The 26,057-nt window shown below is 46.8% G+C and overlaps 2 protein-coding genes across 2 annotated transcripts; one reads left to right on the top strand and one right to left on the bottom strand.

The window, feature by feature from the left end:
• The first annotated feature begins 355 nt into the window (after positions 1–355).
• On the top strand, positions 356–15,241 carry ZFP3 (ZFP3 zinc finger protein). Its single transcript, XM_005597702.4, has 2 exons — positions 356–541; positions 10,698–15,241. Exons 1-2 carry the CDS (start codon positions 436–438, stop codon positions 12,215–12,217), a joined length of 1,626 nt encoding a protein of 541 aa, XP_005597759.3. The 5' UTR covers positions 356–435; the 3' UTR covers positions 12,218–15,241.
• Positions 15,242–21,461: 6,220 nt separating this feature from the next.
• ZNF232 (zinc finger protein 232) lies at positions 21,462–25,481 on the bottom strand. Its single transcript, XM_070227994.1, is given in 7 exon segments — positions 21,462–21,627; positions 21,629–21,813; positions 21,816–22,033; positions 22,035–22,076; positions 22,078–22,336; positions 24,625–24,751; positions 25,022–25,481. Coding segments are annotated over 7 exon segments (1,284 nt in total). The 5' UTR covers positions 25,430–25,481; the 3' UTR covers positions 21,462–21,582.
• Positions 25,482–26,057: the final 576 nt, after the last annotated feature.

The raw sequence follows: 26,057 nt of genomic DNA, 5'->3' as shown, positions 1-26,057 counted from the left end.
AGCTTAGGGAAAGGAGCGACGGGATAAGGGGTGCGGGTTGGAGGCATTAAGGGGGTCGCGCAACCCCTACCCCGCGAGAAAGGGAAGCCAAATCCCAACTTCTCAAACCCAGATCCATGCTTGAGGAGCGACGGCAGCGCGCAGAGTGGCCGGTCACAGGGCGGAAGTGCATCCCTGGAGCCGTTCTAGGAAATCCGGAGGACCCAGCTCGTCAGTGATCCTGGGGCTGCAGTGGGCATCGTCCGGGACACAGGGCCACTCCAGGGAGCGGATTGTGCAGGCAGAGGCGAGATGGCACTCGGGTTAGGCCGAGAACCGCCAAAACGCAAGGCTGGAGAAGGTGAGGAGGCGTCGGCGCGCTGACCACCTGTGCCTCCGGCGGAGTGCGGCGCGCGCTGATTGGCTGGAGTGCAGCCCGGGTACCGGAAGTGGCCGATGCCCGTCGCCCGTGAAACCAGGACAACAGCTGCGGGTTCTGCGCCAGCGGCGGAGCGGCGCCGGGAGCCCGAGCGGAGCGGGCGAGGGGCGGCGGCGGCCTGCGGTGAGACCTCGTTCCGTCACAGCGGGGGGAAGGAGGGCACTGGGCTCCCGACTCCCCGGCCCGCGAGCCCCGCGGAAACCCAGCGTTTGGGCCCGTTCTTGACCCGGGCTCGCTGTGTGACCTTGGGCTTTACGGTCCCCATGTCCCCCCCTGCACACGGGGGCTCTGGGGCCTGGACACCGCCAGGGCGCATCCCCGCTCCAGTTCGCTGCTTGTCAGCCGCAGGGGCGGGAGAAGCAGGGACCCCTTCCTCGGTCCCGACGTGGGCGCCGCTGGGAGCTGTGCTTTTCTCAGACGTTCTATCCCCTAGTAAACCGCGGGGACGAAATGGCGGGCAGCGTCAAAAACTTAAGGCCCCTGCGGCAGATTGTGCCCCGTCCTGGCAGACAGGATGCTGGCTTCTGAGGGTTAGTCGTGAGAAGGAGGCAGGTTTGAGCGCACAGTTGTTAGAACATTCTTAATCGTGCGACCCAGGGGGAGGACAGAGGAAAGGAGAATAACAGTGCCTTAAATTAAATATCCTCTAGATTGGCAGAAGGAACTTATTTTCACAAATAGCTATTGACATCAGCTATGTGTCAGACACTTTCCTAGGCTCTTTAGATACAAAAATGAATGAAGTGTCCTTAGTCCCCACGAGTGTCACAGATTCCTAATGCAGATAAGATGTTTACACAGATTCATTTACCAAATATTTACTAGGTGCCCAAAATGTGCTAGGCACTGGGAATACCAAGATGAATAGAACATCATCCTTGTCACTGTCTAAAGAAGATAGCAGACATGAAAATAGACTAACAATACCATGAAGTAACTACTACAAGATCAAGGAGATCTGTCTGTCTTGGGTTCAGGGGCAGGGAAGAAAATGGGACTGTCTGTGCATAAGCTGAATCTTGTAGGTGTTTGCTGAGTGCACAAGGTGGGCAGTAGTGTCTCAGGAAATGGGAATAACCTGTTCTCAAAGGCAAAGAAGCTTTAAAGAACAGCAAGTGTTTGAACTACCGGACCCTGAGCATGACTGCAGCTTCCAGCAGTCACTGGAGGGTGTGGGACAGGAGATTGGGAGGGGGCCAGGGGCCTGACCAGGAGGGCATTCTGAGCCATGTTAAGTTTTTATTCTGTAGGCCTTGGGGAGCAGTGGAAGCGACATGATAACTATAGTACAAAGAAAGAGGTAAGTGAAAGGCTGGTTGAGAGGACCAAGAGAGGACCTCCTTGCTGTAGAGCTTAGTGAAGACTTTGGCAAGGAGGTGATCCTTGTCCAGATATTAAGCATTTGGTAGGCTCTGGCCTCTCAGAAGTTAAGGGAAAGTATTTGTATTAGTTAAGATGCTCTTCTCTGTAAGTAACAGAATCCAACCCACGCTGGCTTCAAAATATGCAGGTGTCTAAGCTCTCATAATTGGCAGTCGAGAAGTATAGTGGTTTCAGGATTGACTTAATCTAGTGGCCCTGGCTCCACTTCCCCTCGATTTTCTTGGCTCTACCTGCCTTTTTCCACAAGCTGGTAGTGAGATGGCAGCAGCAGTTCTAGGCAACAATATATAGAAGTCTTTCCCTGTGGTTGTCTCAGATAGCAGGAATCTATTCTCAGAAGCTTCCAGCTAACTTCCTCAAAATATCATTGACCCAGATGAAGGCATTTGTCCATTCCTGGACCAATCGCTGCTGGTTTGAATGGTCACTTGCAAGGGGGATGGTATTAATTTGACTGGGTTAACTCAGTTGTGGCTTACTCTTGGGTGCGGTCAGATCTCCTGCAAAGAGAGCAAGGCCACTGCAAACTTTTTTGCTCAAATACCCCATCAAATAATTTGAAAAGCTTTGTATCCCCTTACACATTTGTAAGTTGACCTCCAAAATGTTTCATCATTTTTTCATCATAAATTGTAATAGTTGCAAAGGATATTATTGTTGGTGTATTATAATTTGGATATTTCAAAATAAAACCTCATCCCAGTTTCCAGGATACCTGCCCTTGGTTCTGTGTGTTCACCACATTCTTTACCCTTTCTGTGAACTCCATCTGTTAGCATCCCACCTCCCAACTTCCCCCACTTCCTTCTCCTCCCTGTCTCACTCAGCCATCTCAGCTGTGTCCTGGCTAACATCCCCAACCTCACTCCCTCAGTCTTCCACCTCACATGTCCCCAGCTTCCCAGCCTGCTCTGGGGCTTTCAGAAGCGGTGCTGGAGGAAGTCAGTGTAGCATGCTGACTGGCTCCTCCTCACACTGATGCTCTCCATTCCACTTGTAGGGAGGTTGTGAATGTTTAACAAGGTAGTGGCTATAAATTGCTTAGCACACAGCACATAGTAAGTGCTCTTCATTTACTCTCCACATCACAGTGTCAGCGCACCCTCACTTCTCTCTTTCCATATTAACTCCAACTCTGCACATGCTACATTGAGTCAGAATGTCCTCTCTGTTACTTTTCTTACTGCTTCTGTACTTGGCGTCTGAGGCTTCGCTTGCCCATTCTCTATCCAGAATGCTGAGGTGCAGTCTGACCTGAAGTACTTGGAGGGGGTATACAGACACATTTTGTAATGGCTGTGGGCACGTGGATTGTTAAATGGGAATCAGTTTCTAGATCTTTGACTTCAGTTTGTATCCTTGCTTGAAAATGGGCCTGTGGCCTGTAGCTTTCTCTTTTCTCACCTCCTCTTTCACAAGTGCTCTTTTCGTCTTTTATAAAAAAAGACATACCTCTTACTCACGTCCTCCTTGTTTTTCTGTGGCGCATCACTCTGGGGTGGAAAATCCTCTGGAGTGCCACACAAAGGGGCAGTTTGTTGAGGAAATAAATGATTTTTGGACCTTTTGTAACTGAAGTCCTGATTTTTACTTTTAATAAAATATTAAAAAGACCTACTCAGACCATCTGCTGATAGATCTGCTGATAGATTAATTTTTGTTTACTACAAATCACAACGTGATTTTTGGCAGATAAAGTTCAAAGAATTAAGTGATATTGCTATCACAAGAGATTGCTGTAAACTGTGATTTAGGCAGTTTAGGCCAACTCAGGTCCAGTAACTCGGGTCGGTCTGATAAACATAACAGAAATGTGATTTTTAATCCAGAAAAGGGGATCTAGTCAGTTGTATTTTTTTTTTAAGATTTTATTTTTTCCTTTTTCTTCCCAAAGCCCCCCAGTACATAGATGTATATTCTTCATTGTGGGTCCTTCTAGTTGTGGCATGTGGGACGCTGCCTCATTGTGGTTTGATGAGCAATGCCATGTCCGCACCCAGGATTCGAACCAACGAAACACTGGGCCGCCTGCAGCGGAGCGTGCGAACTTAACCGCTCGGCCATGCGGCCAGCCCCTAGTCAGTTGTAGTTTATCTGCCCAGTCTGCTTTCGGAAGTTTAGGGTAGAGGAGGGGCAGTCAAGATGGAGGGTAGGAGAAAAGAAGTCAGAGCAGGAACTGGCCGGGTACCTGTAATGCTGCTGCCTCACATGTGTGTTGATCTCCTTGGGAGATGAGACCTGGGATAGAGATGGATGTGGCAGATTGAGAGTGGGATAACTCCAGTCATTAAGACTGTAACACAGGGGCAGCCCGGTGGCACAGCGATTAAGTTTGCATGTTCTGCTTCTTGGCGGCCCGGGGTTCACCGGTTCAGATCCCGGGTGCGGACATGGCACCGCTTGCCAAAAAGCCATGCTGTGGTAGGCGTCCCACGTATAAAATAGAGGAAGATGGGCACAGATGTTAGCTCAGGGCCAGTCTTCCTCAGCAAAAAGAGGAGGATTAGCAGTAGTTAGCTCAGGGCTAATCTTCCTCAAAAAAAAAAAAAGACTGTAACACAGTGGTTTCCAAACCTGGCAGGGCATCAGAATCACCTGGGGCACTTGTTAAAAATACAGATCCCTTAGCCCACCCCTGGAGATTCTAATTCTGGGAGGTCTGAGTTGAGACTGGAAATTAGTATTTTTAACAGATTTTCCCAGTTAATTCTTATGCATCTAGCCTAATTCCAGGCTAAAAACCATTATTTAAGAATCATTCACTAAAAAGAAAAGATCTTCCTGCTATGATTGCAAGCCTATTAAACAGTTTTCAGTTTTATGTGGCTTCCCATGCAGATTTTCATCTAGGTAGTGATCTTTTCAAAGTTTTATTTCTTCCTGTTAATTAATAGGTGGGTATCTGGTTTGTGCATCAGTATTTTGTGAGTGAGGCCTTCTGAGCCTGCTCTCCTCGAGTGCATTGGAAAAAACAAATGCAGGTCTGCAGAGTCGAAGACCGTCTTTTGAACTATGGAGGCTTAGTAGAGGTCTGCGTGTCGTCCCCCAGACTGAGGACCAAGGAGGTCAACCTCCTCCTCGGGGGCACGTCCATCTCATCTCTCTTCAGAAACAGCTAATTTCAGATTTAGAAAAAGGAAGATGTGAGAAGCAGAAAGATAGGAAATTATGTTTGGAAATTTGAATTTAGGCTACGAGTAATGGACTATTTCCACCTGAGGCTGAGGTCTGATGTGTGGCTGTCCCTCTGGGGAAATCAACCAAATGGAGATTGGGTTTGATGTGTATATGAGAAGGGACCTGTAAAGCAGTATTTAACAAATGACTTAACATTGTTTCCCTGGCAGAATGTGAAGTAAAAGAATGGTCAGAGAGGATCACATTTAGTTGGGGAAGATTTTCTGGATTTGAATTTTGAACCAGGTCTTGCTAGGCATAGAGACATACCCAACTTCTGCACCTTGTATCTTGTTGTACTGTAGACAAGTGATTTTCCAACTACAAGTGATGTAAATTCTAAGTTCTATAAATGCTGATGTGGTAAAGAGCTAGATGTTGGAAAAGCAGTAACTAGAGAGGCGATGAAGGTGAAAAGGAAAGACCAGAGAGGGGATTAGAAGTAGATAGGGACAGAAATATCAGCTGTGGAACTTGTTCTTGGCTGAGGATTTGAGAGAAATATATTTAAACTGTACTTCCCAACTCAGATGGTACCGTGGATGAAGAAGACAAAGATAGCTAAATTCTTTACAGTGGGTCTTTACAATTTCATAGGTACATATTATCTATAGTTTTCGAAAATTTCAACACAAAGGAGAAATCCAGCTGTTGGGTACTTGCCCTTACTCCATGGAAAAATTAGAGAAGATGCTGATGGGGGGAAAGTTGAAGAAGATTCTAGGTCGTTTTGAGGGGTAGCACCAAGAGCTTCCAAGGCTTCAGGATTCCAGTAGCTCAGGTTCCTTCTAGGTGTCAGGGCGGGGGCGTTACCGGGGCTGCCCTGATGAGTGAGCAGAGAGGCCCCAGGGAGGACGGGGGTAGTAACCGCCATCCTGTGGATGACTGGCGGCTGGGCAGGGGAAAAGAGCAACACAAAGGTCACCCCAAATCACCACTTTCCCCTTCCCTCAAGCTTGACCCGTCTCTTCTGCCTTTCAGGGTCTTCATTTCTTTAGGAATCTCATCTTAACCCGCTTCTCTCTTCTGGCACCATCTCTTCTAATATAAACATATTCAGATCTCTCCCATCAGGGAAAATCCTTTGATCCCATAGCACATTCACATTACTGCCCATCATGATCCTCTTTTTTCATCTAAAATTTTTTTTTTTTGGAGGAACATTAGCCCTGAGCTAACATCTGCTGACAGTCCTCTTTTTGCTGAGGGAGACTGACCCTGAGCTAACATCTGTGCCCATCTTCCTCTACTTTATATGTGGGACGCCTACCACAGCATGGCTTGACAAGTGGTGCCATGTCGGCACCCAGGATCTGAACTGACGAACCCTGGGCCACTGAAGCGGAACGTGCGCACTTAACTGCTGTGCCACCGGGCCAGCCCCTCATCCAAATTTTTTGAAAGAAGCAGCAAATTCATTCATCAGTCCACTGCCACTTGGCTTCTGCCTCTGCCATTCCACTGAATCTGTTCTCACAGGTCACCTGTGACTGCCTAATTGTTCCAGTAGATGTTTTCCAGTTCTTATCCTACTGCATCTCTCAACTGTGTGACACTTTTTAATTCCCTCTGCCTTTGCCCTGGTGACTTCTATGACTCATATTCTGGTCCTTCTCCTATTTCACCAGCCATTCTTTCTCTTACTGGCAGGCTTCTCTTCCTCCACCCACTCCTTTATTATTAGAGTCCAAATAGGAAATAGCTCACTCAAATTAGGATAATTTGAGAAAGGTTTATTTGCAAAGAGTTTAATTATAAATGATATAGCTGTGGGCAGGGTGTTGAGGAACCTGGGGCTGGCAGTGGTGGAGTGTCAGCAGCCCGGCCTGAAGAGACAAGAGGTAGGAGAAGTACTGAAATCTAGACAGTCAGATGATTGAGTAGGATAGGCTCCTTGAGAGGAGGAGTGACCTTCAATTGAGGGACATCACCAGCCCAAGGCGACCTCATAGGAAAGAGCCTGGGGAGTAAATACCCTGGCCTTACTCTGCTTCCTCCTTCCAGCCTCCTGATGGGGCTACCCATTGGTGGAGCACAACTGGGTATGCCGGATAGGTTAGCCTTCTGGGGCAGAGGGCAGGGGGAGAAAGGTGGAAAGATCTGGAGGGGAAAATGGAAGATAACTGGAGTGCTCTTGCATGTTAGCTTTGGCTTTCTAGGTTCTGTCCTTAGTCTCTGACAGTTCTCACACTATACTCATTACCGTCTGTGCTGAGTACTCTCACGTCTGTCTCCAGTCCTAATGCTCAGAGCTTTAGACCAGTGTATTTTGATTGATTCATTGATGCCTCTGTATGGATATCTTGAAACTCATCTTGTCCAAAACCGAGCTCCATCTATCGTCTTACCTCCTCAACTAGCCACTCTCCGGTACAGTAGTCCCCCTCAGCCACAGTTTTGCTCTCCATGCTTTCAGTTACCCATGGTCAACCACGGTCTGGAAATATTAAGTGAAAAATTCCAGAAATAAACAATTCATAAGTTTTAAGTAGTGCACTGTTCTGAGCAGCGTGATGAGATCTCATGCTTTCCCTCTCTGTCCTGCCCAGGACGTGAATCATCCTTCTGTCTGGCGTATCCGTGCTGTGCACACTACCAGCCCGTTAGTCACTTAGTAGCCATCTCAGCTATCAGATGGACTGTCATGGTATCGCAGTGTTTGTATTCAAGTCACCCTTATTTTAGTTAATAATGGCCCCAAAGCTCAAGAGTGATGCTCCTGGCAATTCAGATATGCCAAAGAGAAGCCATAAAGTGCTTCTTTTACATGAAAAGGTGAAAGTTCTTGATTTAATAAGGAAAGAAAAAAAAATCATATGCTGAGGTTGCTAACGTTTATGGTAACTTTTATTACGGTATATTGTTATAGATATTCTATTGTATTATTAGTTATTGTTCTTAATCCCTTACTGTGCTTAATTTATAAATTAAACTTTATCATAGGTATGAATGTATAGGAAAAAACATAGTATATATATAGGGTTTGGTACTGTCCATGGTTTCAGACATCCACTGTGGGTTCTTAGAAGATTTCCCCTGTGGATAAGGAGGGACTGCTGTATTCCCAACCTCGGTGGCACCACTGTGCTTCCAGCTACCATTTCTCAAATAAAGGGAGATCTGGGCAGCATCTTTGACTCCTCCCTCTCCCTTACACCTAGAGCCAATCACACACCAAGTCTTACAGAATTTGACCTCTTAAACATTTCTCCAGTCTGTCTCCTCTTCATTCCCACTCCCACTGATGTCCTAGTTAGATCTCATCACCCCTTGCCTTGAGGACTGCATCAGCCTTCTAACTGATCGCCCTGTGTCCAGGCCTGCTGCTTTCTAGTTAAGCCACCAAATGGCCACTAATGTGCATTTACCTGAAATGCTAACTGACCACGGACTGTGTCACTCGGGCTTCAAAACCATTCCACGACTTTCGTTGTCTGAAGGATGAAGTCCCCTAGCTTCCCGTTCCCCTTTGAGAATCAGCTTCCACAGTTAACTTCTACTGATGGTTGGATTGTGTTCCTCAGATTTGCTGTGGTGCACAAATGCGCTGCCCTAGGCACTTCAATATTAGCTCTGGGTTGCTTACTACCTGAACAGAGGCCAGGCTCATTCTCCTAACATTTGAAGCTCATTTCTGTGACAGAGATGGCTAAATCTCCAGGGCTGTTGTACCAGTTAGGAATAGGTTTGGCTTCACAAATAAATAAAAAGTGATGGCTTGGGGGCCGGCCCCGTGGCCGAGTGGTTAAGTATGTGTGCTCTGCTTCGGCGGCCCAGGGTTTTGCCAGTTCGAATCCTGGGTGCGGACATGGCACATCAGGCCACACTGAGGCGGCATCCCACATGCCACAACTAGAAGGACCCACAACTAAAAATACACAGCTATGTACCAGGGGGCTTTGGGAGAAAAAGGAAAAATAAAATCTTTAAAAAAAAAAAAGTAATGGCTTAAGCAAGGCAAAAGCTTACTTCTCTCTTGGATAAAAGAAGTCCAGAGGCAGGCATTCCAAGGCTGGTGTGGCAGCTCCAGGGAGTCATCCGGGACCCAGGTTCCTCCCAGCTCTGGTCTCGTCGTAGCGTGTGCTGGTGTATTCATGGTCCAAGATGGCACTCCAACTATGACGTAATGCCCCAGGCACAGCATGGAAGACGAGGGTAAGGAAATGCATCCCCTCACCCTTAAGGAGACTTCCCAGAAGTCTCATGTGCTTTCACTTCATTTTACTGTCTCATTGGCCAGAATTTGGTCACATGGGCAAACCTAGCTGCAAAGAAAGCTGAGGAATGTATTTCTTTAGCTAGGCTCATTGCCACACTAAATAAATTCATTATTCTGTTGCTGATGAAGCAGGGAAGAATGGATGTTGGGGTGACAGTTAAAATCTTTGCCACAGCCTTTTAGAAGTTAAAAAAATATATAGGCTTTAAGATCTATAAAAGTATTAAGAAAATTCCATGAAGAGGCTGATTACAAAATTAGTATGTAAAAATCAACAGCATTGCTATACGTATATATAAGTAGTGAGCAGTTAGAAAATGTAAGAAAAACTCACTAAGAGAAAAGACATACACAGACATTCTGGATATGAAAATATCAGGATAAGTTTGGGAATTTTATAAAATTATACTAAAATTTATTTGGAAAAATATGAGAATAGACAGGAAATATTTGAAACAGAAGACTGAGAGAGAACTTTCTCTAACATATTAAAAATTTTAATAAAACTACAGTAGGTTGAACAGTTTGGTATTGGAGCAGGAATAGATCAATAGAACTGAGTGGAGTCCAGAAATTGACCCAAAGATTTATGGACATTTAGACTATGGTATAGGTGGCCTTTCAAATCTGTAGGGAAAAGAAAAGTAGGTATTGATACAGTTTACTAACCTTCTGGAGAAAATTAAGCTGTTACCTTACTCCATCCAAATGTAAGGGAGCCAAGAGTAGTTACTTCTGTTCTAGTTATAGGTAAGTCACATTAACCCTCTGCATGCTAACCCCTGTATATACAATTCCCTGATGTGTAGAGCTGGTGCGTACCACAGGACTGAACTATGGATATTGTGGTTACTGCCTCTATAAACCCCAAAGTTAGTTCTTTCCTTTTTTTTGAGGAGGAGGATTGGCCCTGAGCGGACATCTCTGACCATCTTCCTCTATTTTATATGTGGGATGCCACCACAGTATGGCTTGCTAGGCAGTGTGTAGGTCCACGCCTGGGATCTGAACCGGTGAACCCTGGGCTGCCAAAGCAGAACACGGGAACTTAACTGCTGCTCCACCAGGCCAGCCCAAAGTTATTTCTATTAATTTGTCATTTTCACCCCTTCTCTGAACCTTTTCCATATACCCATCTATTAATATGGCCACCGTTTTCCCTCAATATTTTCCTTGCTACCAAAGTCAGGTTCCACTCCAACTCACTGTTAATATTGCAGAACTTTCATCAGCATCTCCTTAACATCTGTTTCCTATTTCTCTCCTTAAATCTCTTCCTCTGATAATTTCTCTCACTCTTTTCAGTCAGTGTTTGCTGTTTGTTGAGCATGTCCACCATAATCTTAAATCTCCTTCTTTAACAGCACCCTGTCATTTCACCAGATACTAGGACTGTGTTTGAGTGCTGTGAGCACCATGACAAAGCTCCATACTCCTCTAGCATTAGCTTCCTTTAGATATGATACAGCCACTTTACATACTTGCCCTCTCTCATTTCAGACTGTGAGATGGGGACTGAGAACAAGGAGGTGATTCCCAAGGAAGAAATTTCTGAAGAATCTGAGCCACATGGGGCAATATTAGAAAAACTTCCAAAGGTGGTTTGCCAGGGTCATGAGTTTGGAGCAGCATGTGAAGAAGACATGTTGGGGGAGCATTTGAGAGAGTCCACAGAGAACATTATGGAGCAGGTGTCTCCTCAGGAGAGAGACTTTGCATCAGGGTTGATTATCTTTAAGAAGTCACCCTCAAGTGAGAAAGACCAGGAGAATAATGAGAGTGAGAGAGTCTGTAGACCCAGCCCAAACCTGATTGCACATCATCGAGGTCCTGCAGCTGAGGCAGTGAGCACATTTGCTGCCTCTGGCCAAAACTTCATAGAGAACTTGGAACCTAACAAAACACAGAGAAGTGCTGTGGGAGAAAAGCCTCATACTTGTAAAGAATGTGGGAAAGCTTTCAATCAGAACTCACATCTTATCCAGCATATGAGAGTTCATAGTGGAGAGAAACCCTTTGAATGCAAAGAATGTGGAAAAACATTTGGAACTAACTCAAGCCTTCGAAGGCATCTGAGAATTCATGCTGGAGAGAAACCCTTTGCTTGTAATGAATGTGGAAAGGCCTTCATTCAGAGTTCACATCTTATCCACCATCATAGAATTCATACTGGAGAGAGACCTTATAAATGTGAAGAATGTGGTAAAGCCTTCAGTCAGAATTCAGCCCTCATTCTACATCAGAGAATCCACACTGGAGAGAAACCATATGAATGTAATGAATGTGGGAAGACCTTTAGGGTTAGCTCACAGCTGATTCAGCATCAGAGAATTCATACTGAAGAAAGATATCATGAATGCAATGAGTGTGGCAAGGCCTTCAAGCATAGCTCAGGCCTTATTAGACACCAGAAAATTCATACTGGAGAAAAACCTTACCTGTGTAACGAATGTGGGAAAGGCTTCGGTCAGAGTTCTGAGCTTATTCGGCATCAAAGAATTCATACAGGGGACAAACCGTATGAGTGTAATGAATGTGGGAAAACTTTTGGCCAGAACTCAGAGATTATTAGACATATTAGAATTCATACTGGTGAGAAGCCCTATGTATGTAAGGAATGTGGGAAGGCCTTCAGGGGGAACTCAGAACTTCTTAGACACGAGAGAATTCACACTGGAGAGAAACCCTATGAATGCTTTGAGTGTGGAAAGGCTTTTAGGCGGACCTCTCACCTTATTGTCCACCAGAGAATTCATACTGGAGAGAAACCTCATCAGTGTAATGAATGTGCAAGAACCTTTTGGGATAATTCTGAGCTGCTTCTCCACCAGAAAATTCATATTGGAGAGAAACCTTATGAATGCAATGAGTGTGAGAAAACATTCAGCCAGCATTCCCAACTTATCATACATCAGAGAATTCACACTGGAGAGAAGCCTTACGAGTGCCAAGAATGTCAGAAGACCTTTAGTCGGAGCTCTCACCTCCTCCGACATCAGAGCATTCACTGTATGGAATGATCGGCAAAAGAAGAAGCTTTCTGTGGGAAAGCTGAAGTCGTACTTATTAATTTGTTCATAATCTGCACTCCAAGTTTTTAGATCAAATGAATGGACAGACCGTCTCTGTCCTTCCACTGATTTTTATTTAAATAGTTGAAAAGGATGAGGCACTTTTATGAACTATTCATTGAGAAGTTTTAATGTACTGAGTTAAAGCATAAAAGCTGTTTCAGGCCTTAATTCTCCTCTGTCCCTTTTTCCTTCTTCCCTCCTCCCCTAGTGGATCACATGACATTAGGGGTCTGTTCCAGTCATCCAGCCTGAATTGTTAACTCTTCAGGAAAAATGGAGGAACGTGATTCCATCACCTCCTGAAAATGAGAGAGTTGACTCATTGAATGTTTTCCCCTGAAATGTCAGAAAGTTGTGGCCTAGAGGACACACCTTGTTTTCCTGTCCACTGTTTAGCATTGGAATAATTTAGTAAGCTTTTATTAGCTTCAAAATCTTCCAAATATGCTATCAAGTTCCCTTAGAAGATGGCAGCATTAATGAAGTGGGAAGCTTGGGTCATTTTACATCTCCCGCTGTGCTTCCTCGCCTGTCTGAAGAGGGTGCCATGATGGAGGAAACTGACAGGCAATTCACAGGATTCTAAGTGAAGGCCCTTAGAATCCAGAGGGGGTGATGAGCAAAGCCAGGGGATAAAGAAGTGAGGCCAGACTGCTCAGCAGGGGCAGAAGCAGCTCTTTAGCAGCTAGTCCCCACTTGAGGGCTGCTCAGACTTGACTGCTCCCAAGAACTCTGCTGCATTCACTTGGCACCAGTTCCTGTTGCTGCTGACAGATCCTGTGTCAGGAAGTAGCCAGTGTCATCAGGACCTGGCCACAGTGATGAGCTGGTTCACCTGACTGACCAGGGCCTTCCCTCGCCAAAGCACTTAAGCTCTCATGACCTGGAGTCCGCTGCTGGGGGCCCTGGCTGATGGGCCAGGATGTAACGCCTCTTCTCTGTGCCCTTGGCCTTGTAATTCTCTCTCCAACATCTCTACATGAGTTTTCTGTGTTTTCCTGTGTGTGATTTTTTTTTTTGAGGAAGCACATCCTCGATTTTTCACGTGTCTATGTTGCTGAGGGAGTGGGTGGGAGTGGGAAGTGCACTAATGGGGATCCAGCAGGCCTGGGGTCTGGTAGAAGACCTTGAATGAGGCACTTCACCTGCTGGGCCCTAACTTTCTCATCTGGAAAATGAAGGGACTTGAACTGAATGATCTCTGAAGTTTCAACCAGCCCAATAATTCCTTGATTCTTTTTTTTTAAATCTAACTTTATAATCTTCAGTGTTCTATGCTTTAATCTCTTCTTTATTACATTAATACTAATCACTAGTATTATTTATTGTTTATTATATGCCAGGCACAGTGCCAGATAGTCTACATTTTTATTTTCACAACATCTCAATGATGTGAGTACTCTTAAAAAAAATGTTTTATTGAGGTATAATTGACACACCATAAAATTCACCTGCTTTTAAGTGTTCAGCTTTTTAGTTAATTTACAGAGTTGCACCACCATCAATGATGTGAGTGCTCTTACCCTGATTTTAAAGATGCAGAGGGGCAGGGGATAAGTACCTTACCCCTTGATCACACAGCTGGTAAGTCCGACAGCCAAGACTCCAACCCTGGTCTGGGCTCTTAACCCCTGTGCTGTGTTATGGATAGGCAGATTCATTACTGCCTTATTTGAAACCTTGTGCACATTTTTTACTAGTTATTAATTACTACATGGATTTGAATATAATAGATTTAAATCGTGTCCTTGGAAGCATAACTGGTCACAGCCAAAACCCACAAAGTGGCTTTATTCTGTACCCCAGTATGTGTTCCCCAGGTTCAGACCCTTGACTTGAGGGCTGTACACACACATCACAGTTTCCACATCATGTACCTCTGCCTCCAGCAGTCAGACTCTCAGCAGAAGTTCTGTGACATCTCTTTCCTTACAGTGATTACAAGTGCAGTGTGCTCTCCTTCCTTTGTTTGTTGCTCATGTTCAAATTGAATTATACCCAGACTACCTTTCTCAAGTGAAACCTGTATGTCACCTATCTCTTTAACTTCTTATTCCTGTGTTTGCATATTTTATTTCCACATTCACCCCTTGCCAGCCCCTGATATAGAACTCAGCAACTCTTCAAGCTCCCGCCAAAGAATCCACTCACACAAACGCATCCATGAGTAGTATGGACTTTACTGAAGATGCTGTAAGAGGTAGAGAAGGGGGTACATCCTATTAGACATTTTGTTCTCAGAAGTCCCTCTTGGCCAACCTGCCACTGTAGGTTTTTCTCTTTGTCTTCCCCCTCTCCGGGCTCAGTCACCTCAACAACTTTTTTCTTGCCGGATATCCAGTCCTCTCCCCCAGCTTAATTACCGTCTTAAACCCACTACTTAGCAAAAGAAAAGGCCCTTTAGTTAACAGTCCACGCATTGGAACCTTAGAAGCCAATTTAGTGACCCACTTGTACTGTACCTGAGCATATTCTTAAAGGGACGTCTCACATTTCATTCCAAGAAGAATCTTCCAGTATATAAATGCACACATATTAGTGCTTTCCCAAGAGGAATTCTTGTGAATGAAATGATCTGCACCTTGTTACATACGCCACGCACACTTTCTGTAACTTCGTTCCCTGGTACACCTCTCATCTGGTTATCTCAGGAAGATTGCTCTCTTTTCTTCTGTTTGCCTCCTTCCCTCTCAATTTACTTGGGAGTCAAAATCTGACCATAATTATGACTGGTAGTCACAATTTTGTGCAAATAGAATTCTATCAAGGAAAAGAAAAGACATGAATTTTCTTAATTTTAGACCATTAGAAAAACCAGGCCTCACAATCTCAAAGATCTACCTAAATACCCAGAAATACCCTTCAGAATTTTTGCAGCTATGTCCATATACATTTTCATCCTTCTCAAACAGTTTTACTGGTATACTCACACTTCTGGGTGAATAAAGTATTTCTTTACAATTTTACTGATTTGATACCTTTCTAATGTTTATTATTCCAAAGTACGTCATTTCATTATGGTTTTAATATGACTTTGTATGCCAGTTTCATCTCCGTCCTCTAAGTTTCACCCTTACCTAAGTACTCCACATGCTGTGCTCTGCTAGCGTCTGGTGTTGCATGTGCTCTTCACTCTGTCCTTGATCTGCTTTCCTTGCTGAGATCCTTTACCTTTCATAACAGAACAAGTGTTATCTATTTTGTTAATATATATATGAATATATTTATCTGTATATATAAATAATAGGGGTATATTTACACGTTTTTCATGATTCACTTAATGTAAGAGATTCTGAATCTGGATAGTCTATTTTTTTAAAAAAAATCATTATTGAAACTGAAGGGTTGGTGTCTATTATTGTTATTATTACGTGTTTTCTAAGTGACTCCTGGTGTAAGGCAGGTTCCTAAGGTTAGGTCAGGGATCTCTGAGTCTCAGGAAAGCTCTGCCTAGAAAAATGTGCATGCAATTTCAGGGAATTCATGAACCACCTGCAACCCATCCTTGGACCCCTGTACTCCTTTACACTTTCCTAAAAGCAAACTTTTACTTTTCAAAAAGATTACCAAGTAACCTGCAATAACCTCTCCCTCAGCGCATTCCTCAGCGTTGGGGATGAAGCTAAGTCAAAACAACCTACCTGAGTGAACCCCTGAAAATGGACAAGAGCTGGAACCTCACTAAAACCCAGTGGGAAGGGGCGGGGACGATTCTGGCAATAAGCTGAGGAAGGGCGCCTCAGTAACGCAAGTCGGTGCGCGGTCATCAACCACTTGCTGAGTGCCTGCGAAGCGTTAGAACCTGTGCTAGACGCGGGGGCCGAGCTCGAAGCGACACGGCGGGCAGCGCCGCGGAGCAGAAGGCGTCGCTGCTGCAGTCCGCAGGTGATCACCCGGCGCCCCGCTCTCCCGCAGCTCTGAGAGCTGGGAACGAGAGAGGCGGCGTGAGGGCGGCGGACCGCACAGGCGAAGCCGCCTCCACGAGCCGGGACCCAAGCTCGCTCCCTTCTCCATGCCCCGCGCCGCCCCTCCCCTTCCTGGTCTCCCAGCCTGGGGCTCGGCACGGGACTCGGCCCGACTCCAGAGTCTCCTGCAGTACCGCCGACGGGAACACTCATTTTTCACTTGTTTGTAACACGCTTTGCAGCCAGGGTTTTCCTCTGGTGGACCCGACTGTGCCTGCACCCGCCGCTTCGCCACATAGTCGGCAGGTGCCCCCGGCCGCCACCCTACCTCCGGGAGAGAGAGAGAGAGAGGCAGGAGCTCCCCCGAGAGAGGCGCCGGCCGCGGTCGCTGGGGCCGCTCTAGGAAGCCGGGAGGACCCCTCGTTAGCGCAGGACCGCGGCGGGCCCGGGGGCGGGGCTTGAGGGCCTGGGGGCCGGCGCGGCGCGCTGGTTGATTGAGGTCTGCGGTGCTTTTGCCGGTGACCAACGGAGTCAGGACGCTAAGGACCGCGCGAACTCCGGGTGGGTTGTCCGCCGCGAGCGCAGTCTGTGGAGCGCCAGCTGACTCTTACGTCCGTGTCCTGGGGGTGACGGCGGGGCACTTGGGCCTTTGTCTCTCAGCCGGATGTGATTTATAGGTTGTGAACATATTTCACATCCCAGAGTGTGATTCATTCATCCATTCCACAGACATTTATGGAGTCCTTGCCGCGGTCCAGGTCCTTGAGGACTTCCAAACAGGCCTGTTAAGATAATTATCTGATGACTAATCATTAAAATTTAATATAGTTGCAGTAGGAAATGATAGATTCAAAGTACGGAAGGCAGAGTTGGCTTTAGAAAGAAGGAAGAAGGCACGGTCCTCAGAGACGGCAGGAAGGACTAAGAAGTTAAATGTGGAGTGATGAGTGCTGCGCCAGCAGAGTTGATCGTTTGAGGCCTTTTTGCTGAGAAGGTGGGTGGTTATGCGTTGGCAGTGGGCAGAGGTCTGGGACAGCTGCTGGGCAGATTACCCAAAAACTCCAAAAAAGGAGCAAAATGCTTCCATGCTCTTGATCTGCTGGTTATGTCTGGCATTCTCTAAGCTGGACTTGGGTGGGGATGGGGAGGCACTTTGGTCAGAGTAGGACTATAATCCACACTCCACTCCACTCCACTCACTCCCAAGTGGGGGGAATCCCAGGAGTGCAGCGAAGGTGGGAAAGACCTGGGAGGTCTTCATGCCGTTGGGTGGAGAAGTCTTCAGGTGGAGCTCGGAATTCTTTGCTGAATTGTGTCCTCCTCAAAATTCGTTATGTTGAAGTCCTAACCCCTATGACCTCAGAACGTGACTGTGTTTGGAGATAGTCTTTAAAGAGGTAGTTAAGTTAAAATGAGGTTATTAGGGTGGGCCCTAATAATTAGGCTACAGACACGCAGAGAGGGAAGACCATGTGAAGACACAGGGAGGTGATGGCCATCTACAAGCCAAGGAGAGAGGCCTCAGAGAAACCAACCCCACGACACTTTGATCTTGGATGTCTAGCCTCCAGAGTTGTAATAAATTTCTGTTTAAGCCGCCCAGCCTGTGGTGCTTTGTCAGCGCAGCCCTAGCAAACTCATACACAAGGTCACTACAGTGGCTAAGTACTGAATTCTGGGGTTTGTACCAGCTGCCTGCCTCAAGGATCCACACACCACTGCTACACTGTCCACTGCTGCTGAGACGGGTTCTACCAACTGTAACCCAGAGCCCCTGCAGGCTGGGGACTGCACAGCGCAGACTGCTGCTCAAGAGCCATCTGCTGAACAGAACAGAAGATGCTTGAACCCTTGAAGATGTTCTAGGAAGGAACTGTTGCACTCTCTCCATGCCACCCAATCCCCAGACAGTCTGCCTTCTCAGGGGCAATTTCTGAAGCGGCTGCCCTCCTCAGTGGCCACACCCTAAAAACCATGGTGCAAGGGAAACCTGGAAGATGGGACAGAGAGAGGCTCCTGCCAGATCAAACGCCCAAACCCCTTGGCTCAGTCTGTGAGTGCCTTCCTCCACAGTCCACATCCTCACTCCAGACACGGCTATCTTGCTTCTTACCTCTTCCTGCTTCTGCAGTTTTCCTGGTGGAGCCAAAGAAATAAACATCATGGAAAAGAACTCACCTGAAAGTCTATGATCTTGTAAATGAAACTGTTCTAACTGCAATTATTCCCTGATCTTGGTTTCGTTATATTAAAAGACTTTGCTCACGATCCCTGAAGAGGGGTCCAGGAATTGACTCGTTTGCATAAACAAAATCTTTTTCTCTTTCTGTAGGCATACAAGTGCCTTGCTCACCCCTTCTGATGGGAGAGCTTGCCCTGGATGTCTAATGGAATAAACAAGCAGCTCTGTACCTGTCAGGTAGAGGACAATCTTTTGTCTGTATTTCTTACCAACCCCAGTGGTCTTGGCCCTCAATGTACCTGGGTACCCACTTCCTCCAGACCAGGTCACCAGTATCCAGTACAGTGAATCTGCTGTGGAATCTCTACTAAGGGTGTTTATATGGCATCCCTAGGTGGTCCATCAGCTTCCCGAGACAAGGTACAGTCTGTTTCTTCCTTTTTCTCCTGCTGTTGACCAAAGACCACACTCTTGTTAGCAGGTACCAGTTCTTTTGTTTATTCAGCCGCACAGCTGGGGGGACCTCCTGCTATCAGTGAATTCCAAAATGCACATGTGGGGCCAGCCCCAGTGGCCTAGTGGTTAAGTTTGGCGCTCTCTGCTTTGGCGGCCCGGCTTCAGTTCTTGGGCGTGGACCTACACCAACGTCTGTCAGTGGCCATGCTGTGGTGGCAGCTCACGTACAAAAAGAGGAAGACTGGCAGCAGATGTTAGCTCAGGGCGAATCCTCCTCAGCAAACAAAACAAAAAAACCCAAAATGCACATGAGCAGGGTACTCATACACAACAGGACCAGATTATGATTATACAAGTATGGCACCTTCAACTCCCAGAATCCCCTCAAGGATAAGGAACTAGTTCCTGTAACATTAAACTAAGCACACAGAACCTCTGTTGTTGGAATACATCCTTTTGTCCTAATGAAGCCAAACAGATGGTTTCAGGTCAACACTTTGCCTACAAAATGTTTTTCTGGTTTCAGCTCTTCTCAGAGTGCCAAATACAGGGCACTGGAGCCAGAACGATGGCTGCTTCCGGAGTGACCACCACCAAGGGCAGAGATCTAACCCACAGCCTTGACCTCTTGTCCTCAGCCTGTTTCCCAGATCCTGCTCTGCCTTTTCTGGGACCAGGACTCTCCTTCCCTGGTCAATTAGCAGCACCAGGTTGCAGCAGTGGGGAGATGTCCCATGGGGTGGAGTGCTGCTCATTGTCTTCCCAAATCTATTCTCTCCTTCTCCATGTAAGAGAATTTTATTGGGCAAATGGCCATCCTGCCGGAGGTGTTTTCCAGCCTCCCTGGAAGATAGATGTGGCCGCGTAATTGAGTTTTCACCAAAGGACTGCGGCGCCTCCTGTGACACTTGCTGAGAAGGAACTGTCCTTGTGATCATCACTCTGCTTTTCCTGTAGCTGGAATATGGCTACGGGAAAGATCCAGCTCCAACCATGTGGACAAAACCATTCTAGCTCATGGGACGGAAGAGCAAGACGGAAAGTACATGGGTTCCTGAGGCATCAGGTGAAATGAAACCAAGCAGCTCCTTACGCCAGGGCTTCACAAACTTTTTCCATAAAGGGCCAGACAGTAAATATTTTAGGCTTTGCAGGCCACATACAGTCTCTGATACTTGTTCTTTTTTTCCTGCTTTTTATAACACTTAAAAAATGTACAAACCATTCTTAGCTTTTGGGCCATAAAAAAAAATGGGCCGGGGCTGGCCCCGTGGCCAAGTGGTTAAGTTTGCGTGCTCTGCTTCGGTGGCCCAGGGTTTCACCAGTTCAAATCCTGGGCGGGGACATGGCACCGCTCATCAGGCCATGCTGAGGCGGTGTCCTACATGCCACAACTGGAAGGACCCACAACTGAAAATAATACACAACTATGTACCGGGGTGCTTTGGGAGAGGAAGGAAAAATAAAACCTTTAAAAAAAAAGGGCCATGAGCTGGATTTGCATTTGGCCTGTGGGCTGTAGTGTGCTGACCACCGACTTACCTCTGGGCATTGCTGTGACAGAGAAATAAAACTTGTATCTTAAGAGTCAGGGAAGGCTTCTTGGAAGAGGTGACAATGAAGTAGAGGTCTAGATAAAGTAAGGGGTGATGTACGTAACTCTCTGGGGGAAAAGCATGGAGGCAGGGAGGTGAATGAGGACAGAGGTCCTGACGTGGCAATGCACTTGTGACACAAGCCAGTTAGCAACTTATTGTCTCCTAACTCCAAACCTGCCATTCTCTGCCCTAGTTCATGATACGGGAACTGGACCTGGAGACATCTTCCCTTTGCCAGCAGACACAATGTTAGGCTTTGCCAGTAAAGCGCACTGGAGGGACAAGGCAAACAGGAAGGGGCTTCTCCTGGTTCCGGCAGTTTTTCCTTTTATTCCTCCAGTGCAGCACCCAACCTCTGCTGAGTTCGCTGGCACCTCCACCAGTGGTTCCTACTGTGGCCCCTCGGTGAACTTCACCATCCGTGGGCTGTAGCCAGTCTTGTATTGGTAACTATTTAACTAATTCAAAAAGAACAATAGCCCTGACTTGTAGCGTTGACTGACTTCCATGGTGTGAATACTCCAACGTGACCAATTTCATTGTAGGGTTGGGAAGAGAGGTGCAAAATTGGCTCTTGCAAGCCTGTACAGACCAGCTCCAGCACGCCACTGGACCCACACCCTGTCCAGGAAGGTCTGAATTTCAGTCTTGGCTGGGGGCCCCCTTCTCAGTGTGCTTCTTCCTTGGCTCTCCCTCAGCCCTAGAGGTAGGAGCTGCTCCCCACGAAGCTATTCCTATATCCTTTAAGATCTCTCCTTAACCATTAGCAGATAATCTCCTTTTACTGGTCAATACTTCTTTATATTAAACTTTCCCTGTTCAAATGACTAGTGTGGTTTGTTTCATGCCTGGACACTTGCAGATGTGCCCCTGTCCAGAGGGGAAGACCAGTGTCGGTCTGAGAAAGGGCCAGGACCAAAGACCCATTCACAGTAATACTGACAGAAAAACCTCCACTGGCTGAGCAGCCGCTCTGTGCCAGGCCCAGAGCCCTGACGGAGGAGGCGTTCTGGCTATCACTGGCAGCAGAAGGCATCCTAACTGACACAGTCTCTTACTCGGAGGACAGGGGGTGGTGATCTGCAGGTGGGGCAGGTAAACAGTTTGTCCTAAATCAAGAAGGACACAGGAAAACCCTTAAAGTGCTTATAACTTTTACGGAACCTAGCCCTAAAATTGACTAGACAAAAGGACGGTTCTGTCTGGGGACTTTCTCACCTTCAGAACACTGGGAAGGCTCTTTTCTGGCATGAACTCTCTGACGTCTAATAAGCTCTGAACTCCACCTGGAGGCTTTCCCACATTCTTTGCAGACGAACGGTTTCCCTCCCCTGTGGATTCTCAGATGCTGACTCAGATACGAGCTTTGACCAGAGGCCTTCCCACACTCATTGCACTCAGAGGCTTCTCTCCTGAATGAATCCTCCGATGCTGAACAACACCGGCACGCCACCTGAAGGACTTTCCACATGCACTACATTCATAGGGTTTCTTTCCTGTATGACTTCTCTGACGCTGAATGAGGTTTCAGCTCTGATTGAAAGTTTTCCCACAGTCACTACACCTAAAGGGCTTCTCTCCAGAATGAATTCTCTGGTGGATTATAAGGTGTGAGCTATATGAAGGCTTTACCACATTCACGACATTCATGTTGGAGTTTTCCTATGGGTGACAACCAACCACCCGAAACTTTTCCCCTGGGCAGGGCACCACCTCAGTCCCTCCACTTCGGGATTTCTCTGCTGCTGCTCTAAAGCACCCTCAACTTCAGAAGAAGCTTCAAATGCAGAGGTGCCGGTGGTGGGTTTTTCTGAGAACACCTGAGATTCCACTCCAGTAATGGGCGGTTGTGCCAAGGATCCTCTGTCCTTGGGCTCCGGGTCATCTTCCGCAACAACTGGTGGAAAATGTAAACATCCCTGCTCTGGATGTACAGAAAGATGACACTTGGGTTAGGATTCACACTTCTGGCATGAAAATAAAAGCTTAAAAAATATTCAACAAACACACAACAAAGTCTGGAAGGGTATTTACTTAAATGTGAACAAAAGTTCTCTCTTGGTGATGGGACTGTACAGCAGAGAGCATTTCTTCTGTTTTCTTTTCCCCTTGCTGATCTGTTTTTTCTAATTTTTCCTTAACGGAACACTGTAAACTGTTATTTGAAAAATAAAATATGTTTCAAGGTAAGATCTTTGTAAGATTTACTCTTAAAAAATGAGAAAAAATGGTGGCATGGTTAAGTTCACATGCTCCGCTTTGGTGGCCCAGGGTTCTCGGGTTTGGATCCCAGGTGAGGGACCTACACATTGCTCATCAAGCCATGCTGTGGTGGCCTCCCACATACAAAATAGAGGAAGATGGGCACAGATGTTAACTCAGTGCCACTCTTCCTCAAGCAAAAAGAGGAAGATTAGCAACAAGTGCTAGCTCAGGGCCAATCTTCCTCACACACATGCACACACACACAAATCAAAAAAAAAAAAAAGAGAGAAAAAGTAGTATTTCCAAGAAATTGGGGACCGGTCAAGTGATGTTGTGAGGGAAGGGAAAAGCAAGAAAGCAGCAGCACAGGGTTAGGGGAAAAGAGGTGCCTCCCAAAGGCAGAACGACTCTGCCCCTCCTGACTCTACCCCGCACCTCTTCCCATTCATCCCAGCCCCATAAATCCGCAGCCGCTGCAAAGGATCCCCAAGCAGCGGCCTCCTTTACTGAAGGGCCGACTGCCAGTTCGGGGCCTCCTCCCTGCTTGGTGCTCCCTGCCTTTCCCTGTGGCCTGCTCCTTAGAAAAAGAAGAGAAGAGTGCTTTGCCTTGTTTTTAACTGTCTGTGACACTTTTTGTGTTTTATCTGTAACACTCTCTGTAGTCTGCAGAGGACAAAAAGCAACTGCTGTAAGAGACAACTCAAGAACATCTGATTTAAAACATACCTCTTGTTTTTTCAGGTTAAAAGCTTGTGGTTAAAGAAATCTGCAATATTAAAGAAATCTTGCTGAAAAAACATGAAATGATAGCTAGCTTCTTTTCAAAAGTATCAAGCTGATAAATGAATAGAGACTTACTAAATAGAAGTAAAGGAGGCAAGAAAAAGTCTGGAAGTCAGGCAAGGAAGCGCCAGGAGGTAAAAACACACTTTTGGAATAGACTCTAAGATTAATCTCCATTTCTAGTTTCTCCGTTTTTCCGCTTTGTTTTTAACAAGAATTTGTTTTTTCAGATGCTCTTGTTTGGTGGTGGGGCTGTGGTGTAAAACCAAATATTAAACAGAATCTTCTTCTTTTGTTTTTTTGAGGAAGATTAGCCCTGAGCTAACTACTGCCAATCCTCCTCTTTTTGCTGAGGAAGACTGGCCCTGAACTAACATCCGTGCCCATCTTCCTCTACTTTATACGTGGGACGCCTACCACAGCATGGCTTGCCAAGCGGTGCCATGTCCACACCCGGGATCCGAACCGGCGAACCCTGGGCCGCCAAAGCAGGATGTACGAACTTAACCGCTGCACCACTGGGCCAGCCCCTAGAATCTTCTTGACTAGCAACACATTCACGTTCTGTCACAATGGTTCACAATGTTACAGAGGTCCACAAGGACAGTTCACAGTCCTGCGGCTGAGTCTAGAGTCTGGCACAGAGGCGAGGATGTCTCTGAGGGTGTATGCAGGCTGGGAAGGAAGTTTTTGCAGTAAATTGGAAGGGTAGAGCGTAAGGGTTGACATAAGGGAGTTTCAAATAGAGCTTTCAGATGGGGTAAGTGGTACATAAAGGTGATGACAGGCTGTAGCTCACATGGCAGTTGCTCTAAGCTTAAAGTGTGTTTTGGGAGGCATGGGGAAGTTACAAGAGAAATGATCTCAAGGCTGGCCTCCAGCTCGGGTCAGAGGTATTATGAACTAGGAGTCAGAAGCAGTGGAGATGATGAGGCAGGAAGTGAATGAGCTATTTCCTGGTCCTGTTTTAGGGCTCTCTAAAGCTAGGAGAAGCTGGTGGGGCTTTATAGCTAGATATGATATGTTTTATTTAATCTTCAGAGTGACCTTATGAGGTAGATGATTATTATTCCTAATTTTACAGGTGATGAAACAGGCTAAGTCTCTCCCCTAGCAGGTAAGAATAATAAGGCCAGGATGATGATAGCCAACTTCTGAGCACGGCTATGTGCCCTTTATACTCCCTCCTGCTCCTCTCCCTCCCCACAGAATCCTGCTCCTCACCACTCTCTGGGAAAGGCTGGGTCTCCTGAGGCTGGAGCCGGATGCTTGGAGCCTCCTGGGCTGCTCCCAGAGGTGCCTTCTCCTCCCACGGCTCTTCCTGGGCAAGTCCATGTGCAGGGCCTGGGACCTGGAGGTGATCAGGCACCACTCGGTTTAGGCGGGACCAAAGCTAACAAGGAGACTTCAGAGAGCCTCCCCAGGGTCAGCACAGGGGAAGGAAGAGGAGCTGGAGTCTCATTCAGGCTTGAGGGCAGGAAAGACAGACAGAAACACACACTAGCCGCTCCACCTGGCCTCAGAGAGGTCTGAACTTGGCAGCTGCCCCCACTGCTGCCCTCTGTTCAGCCCAAAGCTCACTGATCTGGCTCCCACAACAGAGCACATTTCCCCTTCCCACCTGCAGTCCCGCTTCCTCAAGTCCTTTCTCTAAACCCTCCAGCACAGTCACAGCCTCCTCTCCACTTTCAGGGTGATGTCCCCGCACACAGGATTGGAGCTCCCCAGGCAGGATGGTCAGGAATTGCTCCGGCACCAGTAACTCCAGGATCTGCTCCTTGGTGTGCCTGTCGGGCCTCAGCCACTCGCAGCAGAGCACCCTGGCCTCCCGGGGACCAGGCGTCTCCTGGTGGCAGAGCTGCCTGAAGCGTCGGCAGAAGATCTCTTGACTGGGAGAGTGGTGCCCATGTAGCCTGGGCTCATACCCCCAAGCCTGTTCCTCTTCCTTTGGCTCCATTGTCATAATCTTCTCTTGATCCTGTCTACCCTGAAGGGCCAGAATTTCAGCTGCCGTTGGTGATACAGCCATCCTAGCCTGGACCAGCTCTGGAGAAGGCCCATACCGGCTGGAGACTTCCAGGGGCACTCTGTAACACAAGAAATCATCATTCTTTTTTTCTTCATTCATCAAACACACATCAGCATCTACACAGAGCCAAACCTTGTGCTATACCCTTTAATCCTTTTTCCTCCATCTCTCCCCAGAATCCTGTTCCACTAAGAGTCACTGCCTCTGAGAAACTTGCAATCTGGTAGACAGCGATGTAAAGTGTCTTCTACAATACCACCAGATAAATGCTAAAGCAGGAAAAATAGCGTTCTGGGAGTCTACAGGAAGAAACAAGTTTGGAGCAAAACCCCAGTTTCCAGATTTAGAGCCTAGTGGTGAACAGCTTTCAGCGCCAGGTGACTTGCGTGTTTTCAATTTTGATTCTCTCAAAGATGCTGGAGAGGCAGCCTCCTTCCAAATGGCCCCCATCATCTTTTCTCAAATTTCTGGAGCGGCCACAGCAAAACATACATATATATTTAAATTCCTTCGAAGGGGTTAGATCTTATTCAAACGCCCAGGATATGTACAGGGCCTTGTTACGGCTGCTATGAGTAAGACTTGATCTTGGGTGAGGTGTCCAGCGTCAGGAAAATCCAAGAGGGAA

Source organism: Equus caballus, chromosome 11, assembly GCF_041296265.1.
Source record: "Equus caballus isolate H_3958 breed thoroughbred chromosome 11, TB-T2T, whole genome shotgun sequence".
NCBI lineage: Eukaryota > Metazoa > Chordata > Mammalia > Perissodactyla > Equidae > Equus > Equus caballus.
The sequence above is the reverse complement of the archived record's forward strand: the minus strand, read 5'-3'. Positions and strand labels throughout refer to the sequence as shown.